The 27,149-nt window shown below is 47.0% G+C and overlaps 1 protein-coding gene across 26 annotated transcripts in view; it reads left to right on the forward strand.

Moving 5' to 3' along the window:
• The window catches only part of LOC123290210 (uncharacterized), a 140,626-nt gene that overhangs the window by 82,806 nt on the left and 30,671 nt on the right, over positions 1–27,149 (forward strand). For 11 of the 26 annotated variants that reach the window (XR_011505833.1, XR_011505832.1, XM_070517452.1 and 8 more), the window contains 4 exons: positions 13,752–13,828; positions 17,151–17,243; positions 18,354–18,580; positions 24,081–24,213. The exons of 2 other annotated variants lie outside the window; for them this stretch is intronic. Coding sequence is in view for 13 of the 24 variants with exons in the window: in XM_070517452.1 (XP_070373553.1) it covers positions 13,752–13,828; positions 17,151–17,243; positions 18,354–18,531 (348 nt within the window). In the remaining 11 variants the exon portion in view is untranslated. Of the gene's footprint in view, positions 1–13,751; positions 13,829–17,150; positions 17,244–18,353; positions 18,581–24,080; positions 26,092–27,149 lie in introns of those variants that run through there. 13 more of the 26 variants (XR_011505840.1, XR_011505839.1, XR_011505841.1 and 10 more) reach the window with 4 other exon arrangements.

The raw sequence follows: 27,149 nt of genomic DNA on the forward strand, positions 1-27,149 counted from the left end.
CAATCTGGTGGTTCCTTTGGCCACTTGCCAAAGTGGAGCTTCTCATTAGAGGGAATGGAGATGAAGGTTTCACCCAGATATTATCAGGGTCAAACTCTTCTACCATTCTGAGTTTGTTATACCTGTTCCACATCACTCAATTTCACTAATACACCCCCTTTCCTTGGACTTTTCTGAAAACATCACTTGTACAAGGTTTTATTGTGTGCAACAGGTGCTTGAGAAGATTTGAGATGCCAAAGGCATTTTATGCTGCCGTGATGCTTGCTCCCATCTTCATTGGTCATGAGGGCTTTGTTTCTCATGCGTTTGGTAGTGTTTTCTGTTATCAACCTCCACTGTGCATCTTCTACCTGTTGACAAACTCTGCCCCAAACAAACAGGACAAATTCAACCTAAAACTGTGCTGTCAGTGCAATAGCCACTAGCCATATATGGCTATTTAATTAAATATGACTAATTAATTGAAATTAAATAAAATTTAAAATCCTCAATTGCCTTAACCATATTTCAAGTGCTCAATAGCCACATGTGGCTAGTGGCTCCTATATTGGACAGTGCAGATATTTAACATTCTCATCATCACAGAAAGCTCTGTTAGACATGCCAATCTGAAATAGTACTGCCAAATTCCAGCAGGACTATCCAGGTGGATGTAGGTACTCCAAGGCAAGTTCAAGTTCTTCCTTGCCACTGTGTGAAGCAGGTATACCTCTTCATTATTCCAGTTGGCCATCTGGTAACTATTAGATTAGACAAACACACACACACGCACAGAGTCACCCATTAATTCTTATGCGCTGGATATTTTAAACTCATAAGAAAGAAGAGAAGCATTTTCCAAAATGCTCCATAATTTTCCTTAACCACAATAAAGTTAATACCTCACATTAATATGCAAGTAAGTCCCCTCTTTCAAGTTGTGCCTCTTTGGGCCTGTCATAAATAAGAAAATAAACCCATTTTTGAACCTCTCTCATTTAATGGTGGGTCACTCAGCTCTAAAAGGATGCGGTAGAAGCTTTTCTTATCTATTCCTTTCAAGAGCCCAAGGAAGTACTCACCTTCTCCCCAGTCTCTGCTAAGGCCCTGGGGGTAGAGACAGGGAGTTTCAGCATTGGGAAGGCCTTCTTAGATGCTATAGTCTTAGTCATTTCACACCTTAACCTCAAAGGAAGTCCTTCTTTTTCCTGGGATGGAGCACTTTAGTTCCCACAACTCTTCTCTGAAGTCATTGTAGAGTGGGTGGAGGGAGGTGAGGGCAATGCTTTGGTCTGAACTTTTTGGGTAACCTTAGGAGTGGATCTATTAAAACCGAGGGTTTTTTCTTTACCACACCACCCCCAAGATTCCATTTCCTGCAGATGTGGCATTAGCACCTCTCGCCATCTTGGCCCAGGCCTTTGGACCATGCCTTGGGAGGGCTCTGTCCTTTGCCTTGAGCTCCATTTTTACTTCTCCAGTGGAAACAATGACTTTTTTTGCCTGGCTTGGTGAGCAGGCTCTTTCCTCTCTTACTTGGTTAACTAAAGTGGGAATTAGGGTTACCACCCCTGTGGGTAAAAGACATTTTGCTCCATGTTGGAGAAAGAGGTAGGTACTGGTTTCACCTGCCACAGTTACTACATATGGTTGTGAATAGAACCTCTGCTCCTGATGCAGACCCCTGCCTCTGCCCCTGGCCCTTTCCCAGCTCCTATTCTGTTTTGACTTCTACTCACCCCTTTTTCTGGCCCTGATGCTATCCCAGACAATTCTCTGTCCCTTACCCTGCCACTGTTCTAGCCACTGCCCCAGACTCAGGGTGAGCTAAAGGAGGCAGTCTCTCAAAGTCTGGACAAAAAAGCCTCAGGGGTGGGGTGCTGCTGAGAGGCAAGGTGAGGATGTGGAGAGAGGCACATAGACTCTCTGAATGCTGGTACCTGCCCGCCAGGGCTGGACCTTCCATGACCTTCCCTCCTTTCTGTCTTTGAACTTCTTTCAACAGAGAAGCCCTTGTCAGTCAGCCCCTTGGCAGTCCAGCATCTTGTCCCTGCCCCCTATCCGCTATTTGTAGGCATTTAGCTGAGCTATGGGAGAGAACTGGCCCGTGCTCCCTCCTTCAGGGTCCAGGGAGGTCCATGAGCATGGCAGCAAGGCCTAAGCAGAGAGACATGGCAGATGAGTAGAGACATCTGGTGTCAAGTCACCCGTGGTCTGCAGGATCTCCTGCAGAGGGAGCAGGCTGCAAACTTTAGCCCTTGCTTAGCCAACTCCTAATTTTATAAAAATTGGTTTTGTTTTTTAATTACCCAAATGATGCATGAATGCATTCTCATAACATGTTATGAGAAGAGAATGTTCTCTTCCTGTAAAAAAAAAAAAAGAAAGTTATTTAGCCTTATGATTGTAAAATTGTAATGCTAAAGTGCCCTTTGACTGCCTCACCTAATCCCAATCTCCTCTCCCAGTTCCCACAAGTAGGCACAGTTCTCAGCTAGTTGTACAATCCTTTCAGATCTTTTTCTGTAGATTTACTTACTGACTGTGTACATCTATAGAAAATAGGACTTTTTTATGGTTTTCAGGTTTTCTTTCTTTCTTTCATCTATTCTTTCTTTCTTTCTATTTCATAAATGCTGTGCTATATCTATCACTCTGCAGTTGTCAGTCAGTGACGTGTCTTACAGATCTCTCCATGTAGGTTCAAAGAGATCATGTGCATTTTGGAATTGCTGCACAATATTCTCTAGCATGAACGCATCTCAGTTTATTTACTCATCTCTGGTTGATGGACATTTTGTGTGTCTCCCAAATTTAACCATTACAAATAGACTGCAACGAATACTCCTGTAAAGCTTCAATAAGCACATGAGCAAGTGTCTTTCAGATAGATACAACAAAAGAAATTATAAACCCATAAGTTGTATATATTGACATTTAGTAGAGTCTGTCAGATTGATCTCTAGAGAAAAGTTGGACCCACTAACAGCCACTAACATTATACACCCATTAACAGCTTGTTGAAACCATTGTCTTGATATTATCAAATGTTGCATTCAGAATTTCTGACTGTTGCATTTCTCAAGTTCCTTAGTGATGCTAAACATCTTTTTATATATTTATTGGGCATTTTTGTTCCTTTTATTTTAATTACCTGTTCCTATCCTTTTTCTTTTGAGTTGTTGAGATTTTACTTGTTAACTTTTTTATATTCCTTATATACTCTGGATATTAATTCTTTGTCTATTATAGGTGTTAAAAATGTTTTCTCCAAGTGTCTCACTTGTCTTTTATTTCCTGATATCTTTTATTATACCAAAGTGTTTCATTTTGGTGGAGTAAAGTGATCAATTTTTTTAAATGGCTTGATTGTTTTGTGTCTTATTTAAAAAGGCTTCCTCTCCCCCAAGGTTGAAAACATATTATCCTATATTTTTGTACTATGTTTATTCTTTACTTTGGGGGCTTTAATATATCTGAACTTGTTTTTCTGAGTGGTGTGAGGAGGGATCTAGCTTTATTTTTCCTCTTAAGGGATAACTGTGTAGAAGATTTGTTGAATGTCTCCCCAGTACTTATTCTTTCCTCCTCCCTTGCTAACATATTCTGAATTTCCAAGCTGTGTGGTTTATGTGGGATTGTTCTCACCCTCACCTCTTAAAGTAGATCCTACTCGGCTTAAGCCAATCAATGTATCCCATCCTCCTGGCTATAAGGCATAACTGATTTAGATGGGTAAGTGACCCTTTTGGGGCCAGTGATGCATGAAATAATGTTTGCTAGGAGCTTCTGTGCAAGAGGCTTTCTTTTTACTGTTGGCTCTGTTCCCACTGACAATCATCTTACTCCCACAAGGGAAGCTAGTCTTAGGATGAGCCAGTATAATGGAAGGCAAAGAAAAGAGAGCAAAAGAAATCAGATTCTTGCTGACATCATTGATCTGCTGGATCAATACTGTTCTGCAATCCCACCTACCTCTGGACATTTTTTTACATGAATTAGTACATTTTCTTTATTGTTTAAGCCAGTTTGAGCTGAGTTTTCTTTTACTTAAAACTAAAAGTATTCCTAGCCAATTTAATAACAGTTGTCTCGATACTGCTTATTGAAAGATTCATCTGTTTCACACTGATATGAAACATGATTTGGAGTAGACTCAGGCCTGCTCAGTCAGAGTAAACACGAACAGAAAACTCTAAGACTCTACAACTAGGTAAGGATAGATTTCCTGAAACACTGGCAATGAGAATTTTCAAGGCCTAGGATATACATATTAGGCCTATGTGATGTGGCTTACTGAATAGCAGAGATATTGCTTTATTTGGTAGTTTAAGCTGTTTCTGGTGCTGATGTGAGTAGAACTGTAAAAGGCAATGACTGCTTTTCTGGGCTCTTCTGACCTGGTAGTCAGTCATCTCATTCTATGCAGGCTGCCAAGACCATTGAACTGGGGAGATGCCTTTGTGAGAAAGCAAGAAAGGTAATGGGGAGCCACAACCCCCACATGCATTCTCATCTCACAAATATCCTTTGTACTCCTAGTTATTAACTACCTTAAGAGTAAACCAAAATAAAAGCATCCTTGAAGAGAGTCCAAGTCAACATTATTTGGCTCCATAAATACATGAGTCTACGTCTGGATTCTTTATTCTACCTTAGTGATTTATTTGTTTATTTATGTACCAGTACCACACTGTTTTACTTCTTGTTGCTTTATAACATATTTTGATATCATATAGGGCAAATCTTTCACCATGGTTTGTCTTCAAAATGATCTGGAATGTTCTTCCATATGAATTTTAGAATCAATCTGTCAGGATCCATGAGAAATTCTGTAGGGATTTTGCTTTTGAGAGAAGTAAGATAGACTTTACAGACTAAAGGGAGGAGAATTGACCTTTATGGTATTTGGGAAAGCTGCTGATATTCTGTTTGTTGATCTTATATCTGGCCACATCATTCAGCTCCTGGGTTTTCTGTGTAGAGTCTCACATCACTAAGAGGTAATGTAGTATAGTGATTAAGAGCACAGGCTCTGAAGTCAGACTGGCTGAGTTTAAATTCTGGCTCTGCCTTTTGCTAGCCAAGTACCTCAACATCTCTATTATTTAGTTTTCTCGTCGGTAAAAATGGGTCTAATACTAATACCTGCCTCATAAGGAGGTTGTTAGGATTAAATGAGTTAAGATACGTAAAGCATTTAATATAAAGAAGGCAGTAATCATTATCATCATCAATATCATCATTTATTAAAAATAACAAGTTTGGGTTTTTTTCCAATCCTCATATCTATTTTTCTTAAGGCACTGGCTAGGACTTCAATACAGTATTGAATGGTAGCATAGATAACAGGTATTATTGTCTTGTTCCTGACTTTAATGAAATTTCTTCTAATATTTCTATTAAATATATTTTTATATATTTATAAAATATACTTATATTAAAATATATGTGCTATAGATTTCTGTTATAATCCTTGATCTTTTTAGGGACGCTTCCTGGTAGTCCTAATATACAAAGAATTGGCTGAAACAGCGAGCAAAGGCCAAGCACCAAGCACTGAGCTAACCTTGCTCACAGCCCATTAGGCATAACGTAGCCAGGGCCACAAGAGAAGCAGACAGGGCTGCGGGTGCTCCAAGCAGGCTAGACACTCACCTTCCTCTCTTGGTGAGTCCATGCTCAGAACGGGCATGGCAGAAATGTGCTTGGGCTATGCATATGGTAGTCTCTCACTATGGCAATGGAGAAGGCTCTGACTTCTGTACAAGTGCATATGCAGCAGTGTGTACGTGTGTGCATGGTGCACTTGCATGCTCACACTGGTCCTGGTCCCTCTAGCAGCAGCCTTATGGGACCCTGCTTAGCTGTCCTTTCTGCAGCGGTGGGAGAGGGGCTCCTGACTGCTGTGTCTCTTTTGGATTGTCATAGTTTTCTGTGTGCAGCACCCCTATATCTCCTGCCCCACCCTCTAGAGGCAGGCAGGGTGATGACTGAAGCATCAGACCTGTGGTTTCCGTAACAGGAAGTGATTTAGATGCTGAAAGCTAATTTTAGATGAGTTGATATGGGGTTTTCAAAGAATGTTTCAGGGGTGGTTTCAGGCTCAAGGCTCAGCCCCTTGATCCTCTCATCTACAAGACACTGGCAGTTTCCCACTGTCACTGTCTAGCTGGGTGAGCTCATGCCCAGTTGGGTAGAGCTCTTCAGTGGAAAGCCAGGGCTGGTTTTCCATGGATTACAGGCTGCCTGAGTCATTGGTTTTGGCCTCCAGCTCCAGGCAGATTCTTGTGACTCAGCACAGGCTGGCTCCAGGCCAGGCTGACACAGGACATCTTATCCCTAGTGAGGACTGCGTGGAGGCTCTGAAGGTCCTGTCAGGACAGGGCCATCCATCCCCACCAGGCTGAGGCCTAGGCCAGAGATGAGATGAGGCTTATGGGCCAAGGGAAGTGTCATCTTGGATGGCAGGCAGTTAGGTGAGGCATCTTCTCCACGTCAGCCCCTTTCCGAGTTTCTTAGAAGGGAGAGCACTCAAACTCGTGATGGCTACCCTAGAGATCCCATCACTGCTTCAGTCCTGGAGGTTGGGACTCCTACTGGTAGTAGCAGACACAAAAGCAGCAGAAGAATAGGCACAGAACTTTCAGAGAGTCCTGTCTCCTGGAGCTGAAACCCCACTGGCTGGCGCCCTCAGAACCGAATGGTTTCTGTCTCTTCTAAGTCCTGAGCAAAGGAAGTAGAAGACTGGAGCTCCCTGCTCACCTCCGCAAGAGTCTACAAAGCCCGTTTTCATCTCTATCCCATCCCTAGGGCTTCCACAGCAACTCTGCAAAAGAGAATGTCACCCCCATTCTCAAAGAAGAAGCTGGGCCCCCCTTCATAAGGGAGATGGCCCAGAATTACACAATTAGTGCAGGTGGCATCAGAGCCAGGCTGGGTGCTGGCTTCCGCACCATGCTGCCAGTGGGATGCCCAACATTCAGGGATGGTGCTCTGCATGTCTGATCCAGGCAACAGCCAGCCGTGAGTCCCTGCCACACGGCTGGGGCCTCTGGAAAGCTAGGGAAAGCGTAACTGAAGCCTCTGCAGGTGCCTAATCTACCCCTTGCCCTTCTTTGGGGAGAGATATAACCTGGTAGATGAGGTCAGGCCTCTAGGTCTTGGTGCAAAAGGAGACGCTTCTGCCTTGGAGAGGCTGCAGACAGATGTTTGCAGGGGCAAATAGCGGGCAGCCTTCTCTTTGGCCTCTGTGGCCAATCAGTCCCCTGAAAAGGACCAAGCAGAGTAGGACTGATGACCAGTCCAGAGCCAAGGCTGGGCTCAGACCCAGAAAGGAGGAAAGCCTTCTCACAAAAGCTCCAGTGTTTGTGGCCTGGTGACATAGAGTGAGATGGTGTGAGCTAAGCCCTGCTTTGAGCGTTCCATAGAAGATGTCTTTGACCTATTTTCACCGGCTGTGGTGGCAGGAGGAATTTTTGGCCACATCATAAAGAGTTTTGTGGCCACCCCTGATAGACCCAGCTCAGGAAGTTGTAATTTTCCACAATTAGGTTATTAGTCACTGAAGTGATCCCTGCCCCCTGCTCCTGGCTCCTGTGCTGCCGCAGGCTGACAGCAGTAGCACTCCGATGCGCAGCCTCAGCAGCAGGCTAGAAGCCCTAGAGGCTGTGAGCACTGAAGTTGGGCCCTTTGTGTGCCTGCCTTGTTTGTGGAACCTCACAGCCCCATTCCAAGATTTCCCCGACTTCTTGAGCATTTTGTCCTCCCAAGGAGATTTAGTTTGGGGAAGAAATCCATTAAGATCCTAAGGAAGGGATGTGAGTAGAGAGAAGCTCCCAGAAAATCCACTCCAGGGAAGACCCATGTACTTTGTAGTACCAATAACAGTGAGGCCCAGTCTATGACCTTTCTGAGGCATTTTCATATGAAGAAAAGAGAAAGTCTTAAACCAAAGGAATACATTAATGGGGGTATTTCATAAGGTACTTCCAGGAAACCATGCAGGCCTCGGAGCTCCTTGCCTATTAGAAAGATTGGGCTGTGTGATGTTCACACCTGAATCCCCAGGGTGGGCTTCACTCAGGGAGGCAGAATTAGGTGCAGCCATCCCCTCTGTGGGAATTTTGCCTAGTTAGCTCCTTCTTCCAAACTCCTGGGTAGTCTCATACCAGCTCCTGGGGTCATCTGGCTGCCTCTGAGGAGCAGTTCTGTTCCTGGAGTTGGTGGAGCACTGCCAGGCTGAGAGCTGAGAACTGGCCTCTGAGCCCTGCACTCAAAGCTGTGGGGACAGTCATGCATCTCAGTTGCCAGCTGGTGATATTCCTAAATGGAAAGGGCGAGAGTGGAAGTCTCCTCTGGCCTCTCCTCCTCCTCCTACAGCTGTCTTCAGCTTGGACTCTGCGATGCTTTCTTAGTCAGGGCATGTGTGCGGTAGACAAGAACATAGGGAAGCAGGAGTTTCTGCCTTTGAGGTAGGCAGGAAGGGATGAAGCTGGAGGAGCTGGGCTTTTCCTGGTCTTATTTCTATCACAGTCTTTTTTTTTTTTTTTTTTTGAGGAAGATTAGTCCTGAGCCAACATCTGCCACCAGTCCTCATTTTTCTTTTTCATTTTTTTTTGCTCACGAAGACTGGCCCTGAGCTAACATCCCTGCCCATCTTCCTCTACTTTATATGTGGGATCCCTGCGTAAGTGGTGCATAGGTCTGCATCCAGGATCCGAACTGGCGAACCCTGGATTGCCAAAGCGAAGCATGCGAACTTAACTTCTGCGGCACAGGGCCGGCCCCCTTCTATTGCAGTCTTAATGTGGCCACAGGGGTGGGTTTGTTTGTGTGTTTGTTTGTTTGTTTGGAAGTAGCCCCTTTTTTTTTGAAGTCCAGGATGCTGCCTTGATTCTGGAGGGGCCAAGGACTAGCCCAATGTCCCAGATGTTTGGGAACCTCCAAGGGCCCTTTTCATGCCTATGAAGTGACACAACCCACTACCCACCCTACTCATGCCCCTGGTGCTAATGTGGGTCCGAGGAGGAGGCTGAGAAATTTCTTAGCCTCCAAACTTTGGACTGTCTTCTCAGAGTAGAGGATTCAGGAAGAGGTTGGCTTGCCATGTGTAGGGAAAGGAGAGTAGCAAACGAGCAGGCACTGTATCCAGGGCAGGTTTACAGGGAGGCTTGTCAGGGGAATGGTGGTTCAAGTACAAAGTACAGACAAGAAATCAAGAGGATAACTGAGTAGGAGTGAGGTGGCCACTCTGCCCTCAAAAAAACAGGAGTCTGAGTTCACAGGGAAGTGACTCTTTTAAATAACACAGGTGGGCAAGCCCCAGACATTACCGTAACCTTCTTTCACAGACATCCTTTTCACAGTGTTTCTTACACTTCTCCACCTTAATCAACAGTGCTGACCACAATTGATGCCTTTCAGACTGACTCAGGGCCACTACTCAGGCTGGCCATTGTGCATTGAATCTAGGTGAGGATGCAGGTGCAGCTGGAGGTAGGACCAGCCCTCAAAGGGCACCAACCACTAAAGAGTCCTCAGACTATCATTTAGGTAAAAGTTTCACAAGTCAATTTTCTGTTGGCTCTTTGCTTCATTATTTCTGAGAGTCATTTGGTAGAAATAACCTCATCTTTGGAGTCTAAGAGACCTGGTTCTGGTTCCTGACTCTGCCACCTACTAGTTGCCAGACCTTAGGCAGTTTCCTAACTTATTTTGTTCCTGTTCATTTATTCGTTCATTCAACATCTATTTCTTGAGCATCTTCTATGTACCAGGTATTAGTTTAGGTACTGGGGAGTCATCAGTAGAGGAAACAGAAGTATTCCTATCTTCAGAAATGTGTATCATAGCATGGGAGGCACAAAATAAGCAACAAGCCTGATAACAAGATGATAAGTGCTAAAGTAAGAAACAGAGCAAGATAAGGGGAATTTAGGGTGTTGGCAGTGGTGGCAGAAGGGGCTGCAGTCTTAAATAGGGTCGGCAGGACAGATATCTTTGAGAAAATAACATCTGAGCAAATACTGGAAGGTGGCGAAGGTGTTGGGCTGTTCCAGATGGAGCAAAGAGCCAGTGCAAAGGCCCTGAGGCTGAGGTGTTGAAGGAACAGCAACAGGCCAGCATGGCTGGAGTGGAGTGTATGAGAGGGGAGGGGCACAAGGGAAGAAGTCAGAGAGGTGATGGAAAGATAAAGGGGCAGATGACGTTGGGCTTTGTAGGCCATTGTGGGAACTTTGGTTTTTGCTCTGGTAAAACAGAGCCACTGAAGAGTTTTGAACAGAGTCACCTAATCTGACCTAGATTGTGACAGGATCACTCTGGCTGCTAGATTGAGAATAGACTATAGAGCAGAGCACAGGGAGAAGCAAGGAAATTAGGTATTCACTGAGCTGTATTCTAGGCAGAAGATAATAGTGGCTTGAATCATCATGGGTGGAGTGGAAGCGGTGAGAAATATTGGATTCTAGATATGTTTTGAAAGGAGAGCCATCAGGATTTGCTGATGGATTAGATGTGGAATATGAGAGAGAGAGCAGAGTCAGTGATGACCCCAAGGGTTTTGCTCTGGGCAGCTAGGAAGAAGGACTTGATGTCACCTGTGATAAGAAAGGCTATGGATGGGGCAGGTTTGAAGGGGAAGATCAGGAGTTCACTTCGGAACATGTAAAATGGGATAATAATATCCACTTTGCAGGGCTGTAGTGAGGATTAAGTAAGATAATATGTGAAAGTACTCAGCGTAGCACATAGCTAGTTCTCAGTAAATGTCACTTTCACTTTTCCTCTCTCATTTAGGTGGGTGTAACATGAGCAACTGGGGTCCTCCAAACCAATTTGACTAATTGCCTTTTGGTAGAAATAATAAGCCACGGGCCAGCCCCATGGCCGAGTGGTTAAGTTCGCGCATTCAGCTTCGGTGGCCCAGGGTTTGCTGGTTCGGATCCCGGGTATGGACCTACACACCACTCATCAAGCCATGCTGTTGCAGCATCCTACATGGAAGAACTAGAATGACTTACAACTAGGGTATTCAACTATGTACGGGGGCTTTGGGGAGAAAGACAAAAAGAGGAAGGTTGGCAATGGATGTTAGCTCAGAACCAATCTTCCCCACCAAAAAAAAAAGAAGAAGAAAAGAAAGAAAGAAAAAGAAAGAATAAGCCAATCAGATGCCAAAACAGTCTCCTCCCAGGTGGTTTTCTCACCCTTCAGAAAACTTTCACTGTTGCTAACAGGGTCTTTCGATTTGTCAAAAGTTTCTCAGCAATGTTGACAAATTGATGTGATGATGAGTTTCTGTATCAGTGGCACCTCAGGGCCCAGGCACCCCCTCATCTCTGCGCTCACCTTTTCCATGTCAGTCACTCTGCTGGTGTCCAGTGAGCAGGAGGCAAGACTGTCTCATAACAGTGAACAGAGATTAAGAGAAGGAGTTTCTCCAGAAGGTACACTTTTTATGATCAAGAGGTAGTTAGCTGACATAGCATTAGGTCACAACTTTCTCTTAGATCTTTGAATCATTTGACTCTGAATAAAATTGCTGGCGTGTGGCACATTACAGTTGCTGAACGAACCAAACAAAAATGGTCATACATGTATAATAAAGTTTTTCACAAAGGGTATAAATGTATATACTTGACTCTATGGATGGGAAAGGGTTGCCTGAAGGATGCTAACTAATGTGCCATCTCTGGATACAGGATACTTTCTACTTTGTTTGGATTTTTAACAATAAACTTATATCATTCTTAAGACAATAGAGTAATTTTTAAGAAGCCTATGAAATGTTCAAGTAAGATTTGTGTGGCACCAGTCTGAAGGATCAGCTTTCTCGTGAGGTAATTTCAGTGGTTACATTGCTTTGTCTGAGGGTCAGCTTGACACTGCTGTAACCACAATGGGATAGGCCAGGTAGGGACACCTGGGATGACGACAACTTAGGAAAATAGATACCCTTCCTCAGAAGTGCCCAAACTTCCCTCTTCCACTGAGGTTGGTGACTGCCTCCTCTCACTCGGAGTGAGCCTTTGCTCCAGGCAGAAATGTATGAACAACTCTAGATTTTTATTATGCTTCTGTACACTGGTTGATGGTGTGAGGGCTCCAGGTAAACATGAGACATCTTTGACAGCTCCAGGATAACAAAATCTTTGTATCCAGAAGTTCTACTTGAGAGCCACCTGTAGGACCGGCATCCGTGAGAACAGTGATCTCATCCTTATTCTGTTTAAATTCTGGAGATCGGTTCATGGGCGCCTGCCAATGTGGGCATTAGCAAATGAATCCTAAATGCACAGGCTTCATTGGCCTGTTAAATAGTTCAAAAGACAGGCTAAGTTCCCACATGGTCTCTCAAGAAAGCTATCAAATTGTGCAAAAGCAGAGCGTTTGAGCCTTTGAGCCTTGGGGTCCTCTAGATTGGAAGCCCTAGTATTGTCCTGGCCAACAATATTTCCCTGGGCTCGTTCTTAGAGTCCAGAGCAGTCCAATTCTTGAAAAATGACACAATTCTCATACTCTCTGACTCTTGGGGTTTCACTGCAGGGTGCCAAACTGACTAGGGGGAATATCAGTGGATGTGTCACAGACACTCACCCTGCCCCCACAAGCCACTGAGGTCTACTGATAGGAGTGACATCAATGGACCACTTTTGCCCCAACACTGAATGCTCCCAGAGGGCCTCTGCCTTATCCCTGATATTTCCATTATGCTGCAACTGTCCTTGCCTCTGTTTCTGCCCCCTTCATCTTGATACCCCAGCCCTCCTGCTTTGGTATCTATTGGCTTGGATGCTGAGTAGAGAGGAGAGCTCTCCTTGGTGGTGGGCAATGGTGTGAGCAGGTGGTGAGCAGTGAGCCTCTGCTGACCATTGACTATTCCTCCTCTTAGCAGCTGTCCTCTCCTGGCCCTATGTTGCTTACCTCTTGTCTAACACTTCTCTCTGCCCTCCCATGACCAAGAGCCCCAAAACTGTTCCAGACAGGCAGGACACCAGCTTGGGCACCTGATGGCCAACATGCTACAGCTTCAGTGAGCATCACCCTCTGGGTGTCAGCCTGGATCATGGCCAGGTCAAGGTGCTGAGTGGCAGGCAGTTGATGGGCAGCAACTATGGCATTCATGCCTCAAAGTTCTGGCAGTGTGAAGTATAGGAGCATCAGGCAGAAAGACACTTGCTGCATCTGGAGTCTAATTCCTCATATGACCAGCATCAGGATGGCCTGAGTGTGAAGACCTAGCCTGGCTGGATCAGGCCCCAGGGCTCCCTCGCCATTTATCCCCACTTCCTTCTGGATACTTCTGGCTCTGTCCAAGGGCATTTGGCAGAGGCCTCCCAAAGCCCAGGCCAGCTGAGGAGCAGAGGATGGGAAGGTTGAGGCCAGGAGCCTGCACCCTGCCTCCCTCCTGAGCTCCATTATTTATCCTCTATGCCCTGTGACCCCTTTCCTGACCACTTCTGCCCTTCCTTACCCCAACTGTCCAGTTCAGGCCATCATCTCTGGTAGGGCAGTTATAACAACCTCCTCATTGATCCCCCTACTGACGCTTTTGGCTGGCACAGTAGCCTGAGTGATCCTTTAAGAATGCAAATCTAGCTCCTTCTTGTCAGTCAGGTCTCAGGCAAATGTCACCTCTTCAGAAGGGGTCCCATTGGTTACTCCAAAGTCTCCATGCCATCATCTGTTTTATTATCTTCATTGCTCTTGTCTCTGACATGATCTGGGGAATTCTTTTGTTTACTACTTTACTGTCTCTGTCCTAGAATGTAAGCACCAAGATGGCAGAGAATCTGTCTTGCTTCCCGCTTGACTCTAGTGCCCAGAGAGTGCCTGATATATGGTAAGTAGGTGCTCAATAAGTATTTATTTATTGAATGGATCATTCAATCCATCCATCTATCCATCCTTCAGAAGCGCTCACATTCCAGTCACTGGGCTGTTCGGTAGTCCTTCGAGTGACCTGGGTGCTGAGTGGAGAGGAGAGAGCCTCTCCTTGATGGTGACACAATATGAGCCCGCTATGACCCTGGGAGATGGGACAAGGGCCTCTTGCCAGGGTGGCAGCCAGCCAGTAGGCCACGTGTCTCTTTAAAAGCAGCAGGAAGCCAGGCTCTGAGATTAGAAGTGTGACTGCCAGTGTGATAAAGAGGGAGAGAGGGCCAGAGGGTGGAGAGCTGGGGATGCCCAGGCCTTTGTGGCTGGCCAGCCGGCACCACACGCTTCCTGTGTGGAACAAGGAGAGGAGATCCCCTCTGAAGGCCCTGGAGCTGGGGCTGCCCCCAGTGCCTCATTCTTGTCCTCACTGAAGTGGCCAAGACGCAGGGCTGCTGTCCTTCACATCTGCCACTCACTGACACTTGGGGGCCTGCCCTAGGGCAGGTGTTGGACCCATGTGCTCTTTGCCCTGGCTCCCTAGGCTCCTCTGTGTTTTAGTCTCTCTGTTAGTAAAATGGCTCCACCACACTGCTGGTTGTGAAGAGGCCGAGATGTCTGAGAGGAGGGTCTTGTTGGGAACTGGGGGCTGGAGGCTCAAGGAGGAGTGAGGCTCCAAAAGGCTGAGATATGAGGTGTGAGAGGCAGCCCTGGGGTCGTGGATGAGCCAGAATAAGGCTCACACTGAGGGTCCTGAGACAGGCACAGGGCAGACACTTAGAAGCCCCCAGGTCTACTAGTCTCCTGATGCTACATGACAAAGTCCTGGCAAACCTCAGTATCTTATCCTGGCTGGTTCATGGTGAGTGGTGGGGAGGGTAATGGAAGAGCACTGGCAAGGGTTCAAGTGCCATCTCTGCCACTCTCTGTCTATGTGACTCTGGACAAGTTATCTCTCTGTTCGGAGCTTCAGTTACGCCATCTGTGAAAGAGGGGTTTATGGGCTCGCTCTCTCACATGAGTATGGTGAGCATTAAAGAAATGATATAAGTCATTCCAGTGACTCTATGGGCTGCAGCTCTCCACTCCTACCAAGGTCATCTTCTGGGGTGGTGATGGTAGGGGATCTGTGGACATAAACTAAGGAAGCCAGAAAACCGCTGTCCTGACTCAGTGGCTTGCCCCACCCTGGCCTCTGGCCCAGATTCTGGAGGCCTTAGTCAAGGGGTGGGGGTCAGAGCTGGGGTTTCCCTGTAGGTCCCATGGGACAGAAGCATTGTAGCTTGCTGGAAAGCCCTCAAAAGAGCTGGATGTAGCCCTGCCTAAGAAGAGCTCAAAACTGCCAGAATGGACGGATGGACCAGTTGGACTTGCCCCCTGGGGAAACCCAGGCATGAGCTGGCACTTGGACCTGAGTACAGTTCCTGTCCATCCTGCTCCAATGAGGCTCTGGGGAAAGCTCAGAAAGGGAGGCTGGGTGATCTTCAGGGCCAAGGGCTGCCCTCTCCTGAATCCTGCTTGACATCTAGCCTGTCCAAAGGTCCCAGCCCCCAGTGCCTGAACTATCCAGGCCTCCTCCACTCACATCATCTCCTCATTCCCCATCATTCCCTTACCTCCCCTTGCCCTAAGGCCCCTGCCACCAATTGCCACCTCACCCCATGCAGACCTTCTCTCTCCAGGATCAGGGTGTTTTCTGACCTCTTGCTCTTCCCTGCCTCCATGGCCACCACTCCTGGCTTCCTCCCTCCTCTGTGACCGGTCTTCATGGGCTCTTCTGCAGCTGCCTCCTCCTCTGCCCACCTTCTAGATTTCCAAGTTCCTTGAGGCTTGGTCCTTTTTCTTCTTGGCTACACTAGATGTCTCAAACTTATGGTCTAAGGGCCAAATCAGGGCCTGCACCCTCCAATCAGAGTCCCTGCCTTTTTTTAATGTGTTACCCGACAAACAGCACCTCAGACTCATGGTATTCCCAAGACATGCTTCTGCATGCCTTTCTTTGGGGAGAAATTCCACCATTATGAAGCCACCTTAACTATGAGCTGTGGGGCCCAGAATTCTCCCATCTGGCTTCAGCCCCCACCCCAGTGTCAGCTTATCCCTGCTGTGCCTCTCACCAGACCTCGCTGTGAGTGAAGGGCTCTCTCTAAGGCATTCTACCACAGGCATCTTCTTCCCTACCCCTTTGCCACCTGACAAATGACTCCTCCTCCTTCCTTCAAAGACTGCCCTGGGACTACCTGCCCAAGGAACTATACCTAACTCCCCTAGACCCCGACCAGATGGGGCTGAATCTGCTTCTTGCCTGACAGGTGTCTCTGGTACCTGGTGGTGAGGCACAGTAAGTGCTCAATATTAGGGAGAGAGAAGGATCCTGAAGTCATTTCTCCTGAGGAGTTGGGTACCTGAGAACAGCAAAGTGAGGCCTTCCCTGGTCTTATATGTCCCAAGACAGGGAGAGGTTTATGCTAAAGCAATAGATTCTTCTTCTTTGGTTTTTTTTTTTTTTTGGAGGAAGATTAGCCCTGAGCTAACATCTGCTACCAATCCTCCTCTTTTTGCTGAGGAAGACTGGCCCTGACCTAACATCCATGCCCATCTTCCTCTACTTTATATGTGGGACACCTACCACAGAATGGCTTGCCAAGCGGTGCCATGTCCGCACCTGGGATCCAAACCGGCGAACCCTGGGCTGCCGAAGCGGAACGCGTGCACTTAACTGCTGCACCACCGGGCCGGCCCCTAAAGCAATAGATTCTAAGGGGGGATTTCTAAGCATCAGGCTTCTGACCCATTTGCCCAGGGGCTGGTTTTGTACACGGCATTTTGAAGGTGGTGTGGTGGATGCTGTGATATGCAGCCCAAATCCTCATTTATGAATGAAAGATTTATTCTCTCAGCTGCTGGAAGGGCTACCAGAAGAAAGCCTCAGCTGTCAGCCCTCTTTGGGGCGCTTGCCTCTGCTAAAGAAAATTGCCTTGTGTAAGGTCACACCTGCTTCCAAGGGAAGCTCACGTCTGGTGACTAATAAATGTGAGGGTACAAAGGCACCGCTCCTTTCTCTGTCTTCGGAAAACTCTGAATGATCGTTCCAGGAGGGCCCTCTGGGCTCTGCTGGAACATTTGTTGGAAGTGCATGGCAGCTCACCTTCCCTCTGCCTAATCTTGCTTCCAGCCTCTGTTTTCTGCAGGTATTGATTCTAAGAATTCTCCCTTATAAAGGTCCTGATGCTAATCTCTGACTTAGAGTCTGCTTCCCATGGCACCTAATCTGTGGTGTTTGGTTCCAGGAGTGATGATAAAAAAAAAAAAACCTTAAGATGGGATTTTGGATCACCTACCATCTGGCTTCCAGTGAGGACCCATGCCTTCACAGTTGACAGGTGAAGCACAGCCTCTGGCACAAAGTAGTAGTGCAGTTGTTAAAACTTTCACTCCTGTTGGAAGAGAATGCATTAGCTGGTGCAATTTATCAAGTATTTGAGAAATGTGGAGGAATTAGTTACTCTAAGGACAATAGAATTGGGTAACTATGGCTAAACTTGATTGACTCTGAGAAAAAGATAATGAAAAGCTTAGAGTGATTAATTGGCAATTAAAAGCTAAGTGTGAGAGCCCTAGACCTCCTTGGTGTATATAAAGAGCTCTCATCTCTTGCAGTGGAAGAGAATGAAAAAGCCAAGAATCAAGCCCAGAATTTAGTTATCAAGATAGTTAAGCTCCAAAGAAAGTTAAACTCCCAACCAAGGCAGGTCTTCTATCCCAAGGTCAGAGCCCTTGTTGGGAAAGAATGAGACCCTCTGAGATGGGGACAACTGTAGCACCTAAATATCTTGCATCCTCAGATTTCCCTGTACCCTCTGAACCTGTGTAAGTGGTCCATTCTTCCCTACTAAGAGTTAGGGACTCTAACTCTTGCCTAACTGAAGATGACGCAGAGGCCTCTGTCCTGCAGGACATCTTCTCTCATCTTCCCAGGATCTGCTTCCACCCCCACTCTTGGCTATTAGGCCAATAACTAGAATTAAGTCACAACATAACCTGGACAGAGATGTGTGGGACCTGCTAAGGGAGAAAAGGATATACACCTCAAAGAAAATGCAGGAGCTAGCCAGCAAGTACTAGCAGGAGTTGGGAAAGTATATACAGGACTGGATTCTGGATCAAAGAGATGGAACAGAAATTTGGATAAGAGTTTCTGGACATGAGATCACTCTCTAAGGATACAGTAATAAAAACTGTGGCAAGGACCCCAGGAAATGGTGCCAATACACCATTAGAATGTTTCCTAGAAGCATGGAAAAATAAGTGAGATAGATATGTCAGAAGTGCTGTGGCAGATTGTGGAGGAAGCAGGTATGCAGGAGTGGATATACTAAGCAAGGTTGGAAAACTCACCCAAGTGCCCAGAAGATAGCAAAATAATAAGGAATGTGCTGGGAAGAAGGGTACTAGCATCACTAGGAAGTAAAAGTGATAACTGTCTTCTATAGGTCAGGAGTGACAGTAGGAGATGTTGTCACAGAACTGAACTCACTGATGGCAATACTGCTCATTCTGTACAATCTCAATCAATCAATCAAGGATGATGAGTCCAGTCACCCCAATCAAAAGTCCCTTGCCAAGTTTCCAGATCTGAACCAGTTTTCAGATTCAGAACACACTGATTGAAGAAGCAGCCAGACCACCTGAAGGGAGGATCCCACAACCTCACATCAAGGTGCGTGAAAATGATTTTCCCCAGCCCTTCCCCAAGGAGACTTGTTTTGGGTATTTATTTGGGTAACTTTAGATACTGGGAAAAAGAGAATACTGAGATGTTTCAAGGACTATTGCACAAGATTTGAGTTGAAATTGTTATCTGGAGACCTGAAGTAGCAACAAGACTCTCTTGTTAGAGTTGGAGGCATATGTAGTTCCGATGATTGATAGATTCTTGGCCTGAATCCCGCTCATAGCAGACCCTCTAGGTCCACAGACCCACCCAGTGATATAATTGGATAAATGCACTTGATGATTAGCACAATCCCCTACATTGGGTCTTTGGCCTATGTGGTGAGAGCTATCATAGTGAGGAAAGCTAAGTGGAAGCCTCCAAAACTTCTCCCTACTCCAGCCAAAATAGTAAATAAAAAACTTGGCCTCAGGCACAGTGTGTGGCCACTGATCTGGTGACTCCATTTTTCCCACTCTTACCAGAATAGTTTGCATTCACTCGGAACAAACAATAGTATAAATTTCCAGGGCTAGATTATCTCTCCTTCCCTCTGTCATAATATAGTTCCAAGAAGTCTGGAACATCTGGACATCCCAAAGAACATCACACTGGTGTACTCTATCAATAATGTTATGCCAATCAGATGAGATGATCAAGAAGTGACTGCCACTTTGGCATGACAAGACACGTGCACTCCAGAAGATAAGCCCTATTAAGATTCAGAGCCTGCCACATCAGTAAAGTTTTTAGGGATCCAGTGGTCTAGAGCATGTCAGGAAATTTCCTCTGAAGTGTGGGAGAAATTATTATATCTTGTACTTCTCACCATGAAGAAGGAATCACAATGTTTGGTAGACCTCTTAGGGTTATGAACGCAACCTATTGCATACCTGGGACTATTACTCTGTCCCATACACCTGGCAGTAACATAAAAGCCTGCCATCTTTGTGTCGTGCCCCAGGCAGGAAAGGGCTCTGCAGCAGTTTCAGGCTATGGTACAAGTAGCCCTGCCATTTGGGCCATATGAATCATCAGACTCTGATTTAAAAGGTATCAGTAGTGGGAAAATATGTAATGTCCCTAGGGTTCTGGAGCAAGACCATAGCATCTGCACTGGAGAATTATACACCTTTTGAAAAATAGCTCCTGTTATACTACTGAGCCCTAGTGGGACTGGAGGGCCTGATCGAGTGACCATGCAGTTAGAACTACCTGTGATGAGTTGGTTTCTATTGGACCTACTAAGCCATAAGGTCAGGCAGGCCTAGCAACAACCCATCATCAGATGGAAGTCATGCATCTGGAATCAAATATGAGCAGGATGGGAGGGCACAGGTAAGCTGCGCAAACAGGTAACCCAGAATCCCATGTCAGCCACCTCCATGGCACCAGAGCCTCTCCCCCAGCTCACACTTATGGCTGCGTGGGTGATCCCCAGCTGATGGAGGAAGTAAAAGTCCAAACTTACTTCACAAATAGATCAGATCAATACGTGGCTCAAATAAAAAATGGTTAGTAACCCCACTATAACCCAGTCAGCAGTGACCTTGAAAGATGATAGTGAGGACAAATCCAATGGGCTAACCTTCAGGTACACCTGGCCATTGATTTTGTGTGGAGAGGTAGTCTGAAGTTAAAATATATAGGGGCTCATGAGCAGTGGCAAATGGCTTGGCTGGCTGGTCAGGGACCTGAAAGGAGAAAGACTGGAAGACCTTGGACAGGAAGTCTAGGAGAGAGGCATGTGATGGATAAATGTTAATGGCAGGAGGTATGAAGAGCTTCATATTGCATGTTAATACCCACCAGGAAGTGTACCACAATGGAAGGGGTACAATAATTGGGCAGACATAATGACTCTTCCAGTTGATATCATCCAGCTTCTATCATTGTAGCCCAGTGCTGGCTCAGTGGGTACATGAATGGAGTAGCTATGGGGGCAGGCATGGAGGCTATGCATAAGCCTAATACCGTGGGCTCTTACTTAGCACAGTTGATCTAGCTACTGCCACTGTTAAATGTCTAGCCTGCCAGCAACAGAGACCAACCCTGAGCTCCAGATACAACACTGACTGTGCCTCAAGGAGATCAATAGGCCACTGGGTTTCTAATTGACTACCTTGGCCCTCTTACACCCTGGAAGGGCCAGTGATTCATTTTGAAAAAAATAAATAGACACTCCAAGTATGACTTTGCATTTCCTATCTGCAGAACCTCAACCAAACTGCTATCCAAGGACTTTCAGAGTTTTGATCCACCCGCATGGGATCTCATTCAATATTATTTCAAACCAAGGGATCCATTTTTCAGGAAAAATGTAGAGGAGTGTGTCCATGACCATAGGGTCCACTGGTCATATCACATATGGCACCATCCAGGAGCTGTCAACTTGATAGCGTGCTAGGCAACAACTTGTTGAAGGCTAGCTTGGGAGTGGTAGTTTACATGGATAATGAGCCATCCTCCAGGACACAGTTCTCCCTATAATTTGAAGACCCTTATATGGAGCTGTGTCCCAAGAGATATAATACAAAGGTCTGACAATCAAGAGATAGAAGCAGTAATGGCCCCTTTTACCATCATCCCAATGATTCACTTGGGAAATTTGTGCTTCCCATCCCTGCAACTCTTGGCTCTTTGGGTTTAGAGATCCTAGTTCCCCAGGAGGAAACACTTCCATCAGGGACCACAGCAAAAGTCTCATTAAACTATCAGCCAAAGCTGCCGCTAGGGCACTGACTTCCTGTGTCTAGGGACCAGCAGTAAAGAAGAGTAGTCACCATCTTGGCAGGGATACCTGAGACTGATCATCAGAAGGAGGTAAGGCTACTGCTACAGAGTGCTACACAGTGAGATCCACTTGGGTGTCTGTTTGGTACTCCCTCCCCCTATTTTGTCAGTAAAGGGACAAGTACAGCAACCCCAAGCTACAATGAAATCAGATCAGGAATCTGGTCTGATGACAAGGATGACAGACTGGGTCATGCCACCAGGGAAGCCTCCAGGATCAGCATATATGCTAACTGAAGGTGAGGGGGAATCTGGAATAGATAGTAGAGGAGGATAACAATTGTGAGCTTGAGATCAGCTACAACAGGAGGGGCTGTGGTTCATTTCATTAATCTTCCTCTTCTAAGTTTCCTTCAGGAATAGAAGCCCATCAGAATCATTAGTGTGCTGGAGCTGACTCAGTCTGACTTGTGAGAGTCCATTGCTAAATTTTTGCCATCCAGTTTTTAAACCATTAGAAGCTTCAAATCAGCCCTGGTGGGAGTATTTACACCATGACAAGTTACAAATGTTACCAATCAAGGTTTGGCGTGGGTTTTTTTGGAGAGCCAGTTGTTAAACATGTAACAGCACAGCACTGGAATCCTGGAGAACTGTGGCAAGTGGTTACATGAGGAAGTGGATCCTGACAGCTCAAGGGGTGGACTGTGGTGGACGTGATGGTATGCCATCCAGAACGCCCTTCAGGAGTCAAGGGCTTATTCCCCCAGTTTAGGAGTGCTGTTGGAGGACAGCCCTTGGGAGGCAACCCCCCTTTTAGTGCATTTCCTTGGCTGAAAACACTTGCCATGCCTAAAGTCATACCTCCTTGTAGGGACAGCCTACATCCAATTAATAATCAACATGGAGAAATAAAGACTTGACCTCCTCTTTGCCCCAAGAACTCTGAAAGACCATCCCAGCTCTAGAACTCTCTTTTGGGTCAACTGAGCCTTTTGTTGCAACTGCATTGAATTCTGCTTCTTTCTCTGTTCGGTCCTGCTTCCTTCCCTCTCCTTCCACAAGCAATCCTGCATGCTAACGTCTGTCTCAGAGTCTCCAACCCAGGGATTAAACCTGAGGCAGCCAGCCTGGTCATGGTTTTAGCACAAAGGTCCCGTCAAGGTAGAAAAGTCTCATTCCTTCCCAGGGGGTTCTTGGACTCTATACACCCAGAGCTGAGTACATCCAAGTCAGCCTCAGTCTCCCTACTTATGAAAGGGGCTAATTGCACCATCCTTGCCTGGCCTGGAGTCTCTCCCCTTTGCCAGGACCTTTTAGGCTCTCAGGTTTCCAGGCCCTGGAGGTCAGAGGGGTGAAGGGATAAACTGGCCAATTGGAGCTAAGCATCCTCTGATAACTGTAGGAGCACTGGACTTCAGCCTCTACCTGGCACTGTCTGCTGTGCCCACAGAGTCTGGACTCACGTCGTCCCTAAGAAGATGTTTTCCAGGACAAACAAGTCCACCATGTTGTGAGTGGGTGGCCCCAGGAGCAATGTTGTGAGCCTTTCCCTGTCCCACAAGGTTGGGAAGGGGAGGCAGGGACAGGGGAATGGATTGATTCTTAAGTCTGGCTCCAGGGACAGTGAGGGCCACAGCCTGATCCCTTACTGGGAATCACGGGGTAGGGGGAATTGTGGCCCTGGAAAGAGTCCCTCAAAGCCTCTGATCACAGTGCCAAGAAGGAGAAACTCTGAGAGCCTCTGGGGCTGAGCTCAGGATAGAGCTGCCACCTTTCACCCTGAACAAAGCAGCAGCTGTGTGTTTGTCCTTGGCAGGGATTCTAAGTCTGTCTATCCATCTGCCTCTAAGTCTATCAATTTGTCACTGCCACTGTCCCCAGCTGATCTCTCCATCTACCTCTTCGAAGCTCTGGCTGGATTTATCTGTCACTGTTAGGGACTCTGTCAGTGTCTGTCCATTTGTTACTATCAGCAGCCACGAGCTGTGTCTACCTGTCTGTCACTGTCACAGGCCTGCTCTAGGTGTCTGCCTGCCTGTGACTCCTAGAACGTCAGACTGGCTGACTCTAAGGGAAGGTGCTCCTTCCTACCACAGGGGTTCACAGTAACTAGGGTGTCCAGACCCATGGCCATGCCTGAGGTTTTTGTTTGGTCATGGAGCCCAAGGTTGTGTCTCTCTGTCCCTGAGCTTCGTAGGCATAGGAGCCTTTGGTGTTATTGTGGCCCAGGGTATGGCCTGAGGCTCTCAGAGCTTCCTCTGATTTCTGCTTAGGTTCCAACACTGGTTGGTGTGCATTTTCAGGGGTTGGACTGGTGAGAGGGGGTATTAGGGTCTTTCTGAGTCACAGCCCTCTGTACATCTGTGCTGGATGCAGCCCTGCCCCCAGCCTGGGGAAGGCTAGAGCTTCTGTTTCAGTTGAGGACCTGGGAGGGGCCCACAGCAACTGCCCCAGAGAGATCCTGGTGGGAGAAGGAGCCTGAGGGGGTCAGTCAAGGAGAGCTTCCTGGGGTGTGGGGGAAGAAGGAAGACTATGAGTTATCGTATAGTTTCTGACTTGAAGCTGTGGCTCCAGCAGCAGTTGCTGTTTGCCTGGCCTCCCCTCCCAGCACATGAAATGACCCCACCCTTATCTAGCCCTGCTGGCGGGAGAGGCATAGGCTGGAGCCAGGGCCTCCAAGGAGAGCTTGGGGCTGCCCCAGGCTCTGGGCAAAAGGAAGTGTGACACATTGCCAGAGAGCTGAGCTTCCCTCCCTTCTGCTTCCTTTCAGATAGTTCCCAAATCCGTTAAGTGGGAAAGGGAGCAGCCAGTTGTGCTGGTGTTGGATTCCTCGGTCACGCTGGCTCCTGAGTGGCCCAAGATCATCCTCTTGGCTCACCTCTCAGACGCTGTTGTTGATAAGGGTAATGATAACATTCCTGGCTGTGTACTGAGTACCTTATAGCCTGGTGCTGATCTTTGTCTCTAGAGCATTTTCTAAACTTTGGGAAATTTGTGCTGCCTTTCCATCCTGACTTCCATAAAATCCACGTGCATTTCTTTTAATTAGAGGCAAGAAGAGGCTCACTCATCAGACCCTGGAGCATAGCCACTGCTGGCACCTATGCAGTGAGGGGTCCTCTCCACACCTGGAGGATAAAGCAGTAGTTCAGAGCAGGGACCCCACAGTCCCCTGAGGGGCAGATGATAGTACAGCCCCGAGACCCAGGAGGCTGGCAGGCAAACCCCAGAGTAAGTGGTGAGGAGGAAGATGCCCCAGTAGAGGACCTGTCCACCACTCACTGGACACTCTTCTACCCCGTTGCAGGGACAGATGTCAGCCACTTGGCTGGGGTGCATTCCAGTCACAGAGGCCAGGGGATGGTAGGAAAGCTGTGGCTGGTTTGTGTTCCTGTGACCCACTGCTGCTGTGAGGGAGATAGGACTGTGAGTAGTTAGGCTGGAGGGGTTTGCAGGGGCCATGAGGGCCAGAGTGGCAGGGCAGGGTCTTAGGCCAGACCAAAGGGCTTGGAGTTCAGGCTGAGCCAGCAAGCAGCCCATATGGGACTCAGCCAGACTAATCCCCTAAAATGTAAGCATCTCAAGGGTGGGGTTCCTCCAGAGTCTGGCACAGTTCCTGATACTTCATAAGCACTCACTAAATATTTGTTGAATGAATTAACGGGTGCATGACTCCATCCGGCTGCCATGGTGAGAGAAGCAGGAGGGGTCTGTCTAGAGATGTGTGGACAAGGGCTGCACTCCACAATGTACTAGCAAGACACCACCCACATCCATGTCAGACTGGGCCCTTCTTGAGCTAACTCTCGCAAGAAGGTGACGCTGGAGGTGGAGGCAGCATCTCCACAGCTCTGGCAGCGCGGGGAACTGGCGAGTAATAAACTGGCTAACTTTTGCTCTTATCAATGAACGTGCTTCACTGCAGCCTGCCCAAGCCAAGCCCCAAGGGCAGGCCCCATGGCCCTGTAAGCAAGGGCTGACCTTGACCCAGGCTTAGTCAGATTTGGGCTTTGTTTCCCCACAATTAGCTTGTCAGAAGGCATCCAGTTGGGCAAGACTGAACAATGTAGAGAAGAATTTCCAATAATGACGAGGACCTTTGGGAAGCAGCTTCAGATCATGTGAAGGGAGGGAGAGATCCATTATGTGATGGACAAGCAGTGTCTACAAAAGGTGGAAAACCAACAGCAGTGTTGTTTATAAAAGACTTTTCCTTGGAAAAATGTTTGGCAGTACCTACTAAAGCAAAAATATGTGTATCCTATGACCCAGTAATTCTATACCATTTCCAGTATTTCCAACAGAAATGCATACATATGCTCACCAAAATATGAGTATAAGAATGTTCATCATATCTCTATTAATATTAGCCAAAAACCAGAAACAGCTAAAATATCCATCAGCAGTAGAATGGGGAAATACCTTGTGGGATGCAATGGAATACTACACAGGAGCAAAAAAGGACAGATGACAACTACGTACAACAGCCAGAAAGAAGTGCACAGACATAGTGTTTAACAAAAGAAGTCAAATTAAAAGAAACCATAGACTAGGATTCCTCTTAAATGATGTTCAAGAATGGTCTAAACGAATTTATGGTGAGAAGTTGGAACAGTGGCTCTACGTAGGGGGATGGAGGCTGACTAGGAGGGAGAAAGCACAGGAAGTCTTTGGGTGTGCTGGGAAGTATTCTATATCCTACTCTGCATGCTGGTTATAATGGTGTAAACATATATAAAAATTCACTGAACTGTACACTTGAGATTTGTGTACTTTATAATAACTCAATAAAAAATGAAAATAAATTTTATGAAGGCTTTTCCCCACCTCCAGAAGAACCGCAGATCTTGAAATGCCAACTTTCCCCTGGGGTGAGGGCCCAGGAGGTGTGTTTGAGGACAGAACCTGGGGAGTTTGTGCTCATCTTCCCTTGAAGTTGAGAAAAAGGAGAGGGAGAAAGGTTTTTCAATTAATCATCTCTCAGGTTGAAAGAGCTGGTCTGGGCCAGAGATAACATCAGTGGCAGCAACATAAAACTGTTTCACTGTTCTTATCTCAAACCACAGTGAAAAATAACTTGTGAAGCTGCATCTTTCTTAGCAGGCATAGCTCAGGGTCTCAGAAGGGAAATTGGTCAGTTGTTTCCAAGGGAGAGTCTGTGCCCAGCAGCCTTCTGAGAACCTGGGAAGGGGCTTTTGTGGGGCCAGCCCTGAGGATTCTGTCTAGCTCACCTCCTGGGTGGTCCTGAGGAAGTCCTGGGCCTCTCTGGGCCTTGGGAGCAGGAAGCTTCCAGCCCTGATAGTAGGTGAGATGCCCCCTCCTCATGCCCAATTTGCATCTTGGGGCTGACCTTGCTCTGACCTGCTGTGCAGACCTGGATGCCATGAGCATTCTGGCCTCTCCTTTCCTCAGAGGAACAGAGCCAGCATCAGGACACTCTTGGCTCTGCCCTAGGCCTCAGGGCAACATGGCTCTGTGTCTGTCGGAGCCTCCTTGTGTCAGGGCAGGCTGTTCTGGGACTGGGACCTCTCTGTCCCTGCCACAACCCCACTTCACAGATAGGGACCAGGAGGGACCTACCTGCCAGTTTGCTCATTTGTAAAGCCCATGTAACAAGGTGGAAGGGTCCAGGGCAGGAGCTGCTGGACCCAGAATGACCAGCCATGTGCCTTCAATACAGACAGCACGTGCTCAGAAGTTGAGGCTGGCACAGTATATGCCTGGTCCATGCAGCCCCTGCCTTCCAATTCCAATCATATACACCCTGAATTCCCAAGCATATACATGTGCAGGCAGCCAGGAAGCTAGAGGAGTAAGGACTCAGGAACATGGCACACCT

This window comes from Equus asinus, chromosome 9 (genome assembly GCF_041296235.1).
Source record: "Equus asinus isolate D_3611 breed Donkey chromosome 9, EquAss-T2T_v2, whole genome shotgun sequence".
NCBI classification, from domain to species: Eukaryota; Metazoa; Chordata; class Mammalia; order Perissodactyla; family Equidae; genus Equus; species Equus asinus.